Genomic DNA, 6250 nt, shown 5'->3' with positions numbered 1-6250 from the left:
CTAAATATCTCAGACCCAATCCTGTTTGGTGTGTGATCTTGAGTTTGGATTGTATGTAATCATTCTGCAGTGAATCGAGTGCATTATAAGTTTGCAGTGAACAATTGTAGTGGTTTACACGGGTTTGTCCACCTGAAGTGGTGTTTGAATTTGGGTCGAATGTTATTGGATTGACAACAAATGCATGAAGTTAACGGGAAATCCACTTATTTATGTAACAATACAGATTAACTTTGTTGTTTTATTACCCTCCGACTTGACGAATTGTAGCATTTGTTTGCAGTTCAAAGTTTAAAACATTTTAAGATCACTTTAATTATTGAAAACCCAATCTAAAAAATGTATTTTCTTCAAGGTATTATGATCAGTGTAAGAGTTTTATGTGACAATATTAATACCTTCGTCTGTGAGTCATCAGGAAAATTAAATGCTGTTGAATTTATTCATTTGTGTTTTATTTATTTCGGCCATGGAAGATTAATGTGAGGCTCGACATTTCTCATTACATGAGACGATTCACAACCGGCCTCATCCCATAGCATCATCCTCTTTGTGGATCTTTATGCTCCAAGTTGTAGTTTATCCCTGCACGTGTCATCTGTGCCACGTGCCTGCTACATGCAGCCCGGTTGCTAGCTCGTTTAATGACCAACAACGCAAAACAAAAAGACTCTGTTAAACCTACAAATGCGTCGTGTTTTCTCAAGTGAACTCTAAGCCGTTCAATTAAAAATAAAAATACATAAATATATACACTCACGGATTTCTTAGCCGCTTTTTATAAGGCGCTCTTAAACAACGCTGCTCTACATAATGCTGCATTTGAGGACCAAACGAAATTCATAGTTTCAATCAAGATATTCGGGTTCCTGTTCGGTTACTACCTCGTTGACGTCAGGCAAGACTAAAGCAGACTTCTAATACTTTAAAAAAGTTTCAAATTGTAATAGCACATCGTGAAACTGTTTCTTTATGATTCTTAAGGCGGTTGCATTAGTATTGGCTGGTTATTTACATTGAATCAGATGCTTACTTAAATGTTAAATAAAGGAAGGAGGCAGTGGGTGATCGTCCTACAGATGGGTGGAGTGACGTGAAAAGCAAGAATATTACAGTCAATACCATTTATTTGACTTTTAATTGTTTCTGTCAGCCTATTTTACAGAACAAATAAAGATATTTTTATTTGTTCTGTAACACATCCTGTCAATTTCCTGTGTAAATATTTGACAAACTTCTCTGAGAATAACTGTCCATTGCAAACATAATGTAATGTCTTTTGCGGCAGAGAATAATTAACAAGAGCTGTTTACTTTAATGAAAAGGGTAAAGCTTTATTTATGTTAGAAGATATAAAATGTTTTAAGAGGGACTCAAAATGGCAACAACTGAGAGCTGGCATCCAAGGCCAGCCCAGGCCTCTCCTCCTGACACAGAAACAGCTCCCCTGCTTAACTCAGCGAATGTCTTCATGGCTGGCAGTGCTAGTCACTGCAAACAGCACGCTCCCACCTGGTGCCCAGCTAAACAGCACAACAACAAATGAGTCTCTCTTGTCTCCACTCCTGTTCCCTTTTATCCCCTCCCACACAGGTGAACCCAATTACTGCTCATCAGCTCCTAACAGCAGCAACAACCCTGCGTGTTCGCCACAATAATAATGATTTAAATATTCATTGCAGAACCACTTGACTAACTATGCTAGAAGTCCACTAGTTTTATTCCATTTTCAAACTTGACTCCAAATTTTCTGATTTACAGTCAATAAATTTAACAAGAAAGTAATGCCAAGTGGCTGGACATTATCATTTTTATTTTAAAGACCACGCTGTGTTGAATCAGTTTTTTTTTTTATTTTATTGAATTTGTGAAAATGATAGTCAGCTATTTACAAAGGCTGTGCAGCAAAAAGTATGAAATCAGTCCTTGGTATGAAATCCAGATTGTACATTTAGTGAGCAAATTTGTCACCAGAAACCAAAATAATGTTAACAAACATGTAAAGAAATTGTTTTTGTTGTTAATGAGAGAGTTCAAGCGTGGGTTTTGCTTTCCCTCCTCTCTGGGGGTGTTGCAGGGAGCACCCAGCGATAGCAGTCTGCAAAGCTGAGGCTCTTGTCTACTGCACAGCTGGTACAGTAGACGATTCCCAAAGCCAACATCACCACCAGGAACACGCACAGAGGGACGAGAAGAGCCACCAGTAGCCAGCTCTTGTCATGCTTGCGTTTCACATCATCAGATCCGTCTTTAACCGCTGTTGTACTATTGGTTTCACCTGTACTGTCTATTTTAGGTGTCTCAGCCTCCTCAGTCCCACTTGTGGGCTTCTTTGCAATTTCAATTACTTTCTGATCATTGGAGTTGCCACCTCCTGTATGAGTATCATCTTCAATGTTGTTGCCTGTTCTCATCTTTTGGGTTGGGGATGAGGCTGTCTGGTATTGCTTTGGTGATAAGTGATCCCATTGGTTTAGGTGGTTATCTGACTGATGAGCCATGTCAGGGGTGGGTCTCTGAGGGGAATCTGTCAGCCAGTTGACATCAGCTTTGAAAAAGGGATCAAGAGTGGACCAGGGAGTATCCAGATCATCGTAAATACTGGGGTCAGGGTTCAGAGTGGAATATTCTCCGTCATAAGTTGGAGGTTGGCAGGTAAGTCCGTCCTTCTTCAGTTCAAAGCCAAGTTTACAGTTGCACTGGTACCCTCCAACAAAGTTAATACACTGCTGGTCACAAGGTGAATACTCTGTGCACTCATCCAAATCTATACATTCTCCTTCACTGTTTGATACAAAGCCAGGGTCACACAGACAGTTGAAAGAACCCTCAGTGTTCTGACAAGTCCCTGCACAGGTGCCTTCATCCAGGCACTCGTCTATGTCCACACATTCATCTGTACTGTCTGGCTGGTATCCTGGGTAACAGGTGCAGTGAAATGTGCCTGGAGTGTTGACACAAAGTTGCGGACACGGCTGCTGTTGGCATTCATCCACATCCAAACACTTGCGTCCACCTGGACCTATTTGGTAGCCTGGGGGGCAGGTGCAGCGAGTGCTCCGAGATGTTATTGAGCAGTCATATTCACAACCCATATCCACACAGATCCGATTGACTGGGGTCTTGTCTGTGGCAAAAGCAGAATCTGATAGCTCTGGAGGGTCAGTTTGGCTCAGAGGGTCCAACTTGCAGCTGTAGCCATCTTCATTTAATATGTAGCCCTCAGAGCAGAAACAGTAGTAATCCTCATTCCTGTTCTGGCAGTGCTGCTCACATTCATGCTCACCGCTACACCAGTCCTGGGTTTGTCTGGGTGAACCGGAAGAGCAAAGAGGGGCATCTGTAAACCAACCCACTGTGCCATCATCTCTTTCAATACACAGTGCTGATTCCCTGGAAGGTGCATCTGGAGTTGAGCTATCTGTAGGACATGGCATGTCAGCTACAGACCCATAAGGCACATGGGTCAATTGGGTACTTTTGAAATGAAATGGGGTTTCATAGACAGCGGGACCTCCACCCTCATCCTTCAGGGGTGAACACATCATGCTGTAGGTGTACTGGCAAATAAATCCATCCAGTTTCATGACGCAAGGTCCTTCAGCCCAACGGAAATTCTCGCCGCTCTCTCCTGCGGCGTCAGACGTATGCACAGTCATGGCCACACAGCGAGGTACTGCACAAGTGTTGGGCATTTCTTTACGGATCCAGTTGGAGAACTGAGCTTCCTGGTTTCCTGTTAGAAGAGAAGGACAAAGCCCTAGTTAGTTTTCAGTCTTACTTTGGATCTAACTTGCTAGAGTTGTAATTTTCTGTAACTTTTTTTTGTCGCCCTTTTCTTTCTTTTCAGGCTTTATGACAGATTTTGGGTTGACATAGCATCAAAACATTAAGTCGCCTTGAGAAAATTGCCAACATAACCTTTGTCTGGAGTTTAATTTTCTAACAAATTAATCCAATTGCATTTTTAAAATGCCTGCGCTCTTTGGGCCCATTGGGGTTATTGATGTGGGACATATTCTGCAAGAGTGAGAGTCATATTTTTTACCACTAGATGTCGCCCATATAAAAAATAAGTCTAATGTTTAAAATGCAATTATTTATGTGGGAACAGGTCTTTTTGTCCTCTTGTTATTTCCATTTATGGAGGTAGAATCAGTTTCTCTTAAATTGGGAGAAATTGATGATCTCTGCAGGATTTAAACAGATGCTCTTAAAACAGTGCATCTGATTAAAGTGGTGTATTTAAAACCTAGATTTATTAAATACTCTCATTTGGGTCAGACATTTTCAGTCATCATGTGTCATTTTGCATTAATAAAACCAGAAAAGTCTGCATGGCGAGGCGCTGACTTGAGTAAGTTAGAGTTATTTAGTCATGACGGCATCACAGAAGTAAACAGATTGTACAACTCTTAAAAACTGGATGCCTTTCTCTACCAGGAGAGACACATCTGTTTTCTGTCAGTGTGTATAATGACTAAATCAGACTGGGTGAGTAACAATGGGGTCAAAAAGAGTAAAAATCTCCAAGTTGCACCCAGTCTGTCTGAGAAATAAAAGAAGATAATGGATTAACCATACCAGGAGCCCAAAGCTCAGCCAACTGACTTGAGTGTCAATTTCTGACAGGATGGGGTGTGGCAAATTGGTGCATTACCACTAGGTTGCTTACCAGTAGCAAGGCATGCAAAAGTTTTCAAAGTCTTTAAAGTCCTTTTAATGACATGCCAAATGTGTTTTCACTGCCTGTATTCTGAGGAGCAAAGAATATGATGCTACCCATGGCTATTACTAAGGTAAAACTGCAGGAGACTAAAACAACTGGTTCTAGTCAGCTTTATGATTAAAACCAACAAAAGGATAGGTATGTATGCTTATTTGCTTAAATTGGGATAAAATTGTAGTTCTTGTTGGAATCAAAACTACTACCTCTAGTAAAAAACTTGCAATGCAGTTTCCTCCTTTATGTGTCACAGAAAGAATAAACTGGAATTGGTTAACCTTGGAATCAGCAGGCCAGACCTCTAGAAAAACTTGAACATTTCATGTGCCAATCAGAGCTTCTCTGTAGCTACCCATTAAACAGAATGACTGATAAAAAAAAAGAACCAAAATATGTGAATTGCAAAAGTCAAAAAAGGTGAGACTTTGCCTGTGACCCAGACGAATCCTCTGAGTGGTTTTGTGGTTGAACACTGGCGTGGAGGTCGGTGCAGCCCGATCCAGAGACGAAGCCTGGCCCTTGATCCATGCACAGCAGTTCCTGACAGCAGGTTGTGAACCACACCCGCCGCTTCACGAGTGTACATCGTCACCAGGGTTCCACCTTGATCCAGGCAGGCCTGCCTAGCTTCCCTGAAGGCCTTCTTCTGTAAGAAGACGGCAAAGCATCCCTCCTGGTTGCAGATGGCGTCCTTCTCACCCAGCTGGGCTTCAGCTACTTGCTGCTCCCCATCAGGCTCCTTCATTCTCTGGCCCTGACTCCCAGGAGCCACACAAACTGTCAGCAGCCAGACGATATACAGGAGAGTCATGCTGCTGCAACTGCTACTACTCCTTTTGATATTTAGCATTGTCAATAATGCAATGGTGGAATATAACCTAACATGTATATTTTAGCAACTTTTTAACATAAATATCCTAACAATGGAAAAAACTGTTTATCAACCTCTAAAACTGAGCCAAATTTTAGATTTTTTTCTCAAATCAGAATAGGCATCTGTAAATGATGTTAACCGGAGAAAGACCCCTCCAGTGTAAACCAGACCAACTTTCATTCAAGCTGTCAGTACTGCTGACAATTTAAAGAATTTCTTTTTTAAAACATGAACAAATCCCTGCATGAACTCCAATTAAATCCTGCAAAATTGAAAATACAGTCCAGTTATCCAGGTCCCAGAAGGAAGGATGAATTGTTCCATAAATGAACTCAGTAAATATCCGGAGCAGAAACCCTGTGCTATATCTGATCCCGGCTCCTGCCTCTGCAAGGCTGACTTTCAGACTGAGCATCAGACAGAGAGACAGACTTGGGGAGGACTGAGGTGGGGGTGGAAGGCTACGTAGAGGAAAATTATTGAAGGCAATTGTGTGCTTTTGGAAGAGGGGGCTGGTAAAATGTGTGAGTATCTAAAAGAACACTGGAGAGGATGATGTGTGTGTGTGTGTTGGGAAGCTGGGGGTGAATGGGGTAGCTGGAGAATTGAAAGCCCTCAGGAAGCTATGAAAACCACATGATGATGCTTTG

The 6250-nt window shown here is 41.8% G+C and overlaps 1 protein-coding gene across 1 annotated transcript; it reads right to left on the bottom strand.

The window, feature by feature from the left end:
* Nucleotides 1-1833: 1833 nt before the first annotated feature.
* LOC102231336 (endosialin) lies at nucleotides 1834-6030 on the bottom strand. The gene is made up of 2 exons (XM_005805999.3): nucleotides 5156-6030; nucleotides 1834-3736 (listed from the first exon to the last, which is right to left on the bottom strand). The coding sequence occupies exons 1-2, from the start codon at nucleotides 5574-5576 to the stop codon at nucleotides 2034-2036; spliced, it is 2124 nt and encodes a 707-aa protein (XP_005806056.2). The 5' UTR covers nucleotides 5577-6030; the 3' UTR covers nucleotides 1834-2033.
* Nucleotides 6031-6250: the final 220 nt, after the last annotated feature.

Source organism: Xiphophorus maculatus, chromosome 11 (genome assembly GCF_002775205.1).
Source record: "Xiphophorus maculatus strain JP 163 A chromosome 11, X_maculatus-5.0-male, whole genome shotgun sequence".
Lineage (NCBI taxonomy): Eukaryota > Metazoa > Chordata > Actinopteri > Cyprinodontiformes > Poeciliidae > Xiphophorus > Xiphophorus maculatus.
Note: the sequence above shows the minus strand (reverse complement) of the source record. Positions and strands in the feature narration are given on the sequence as shown.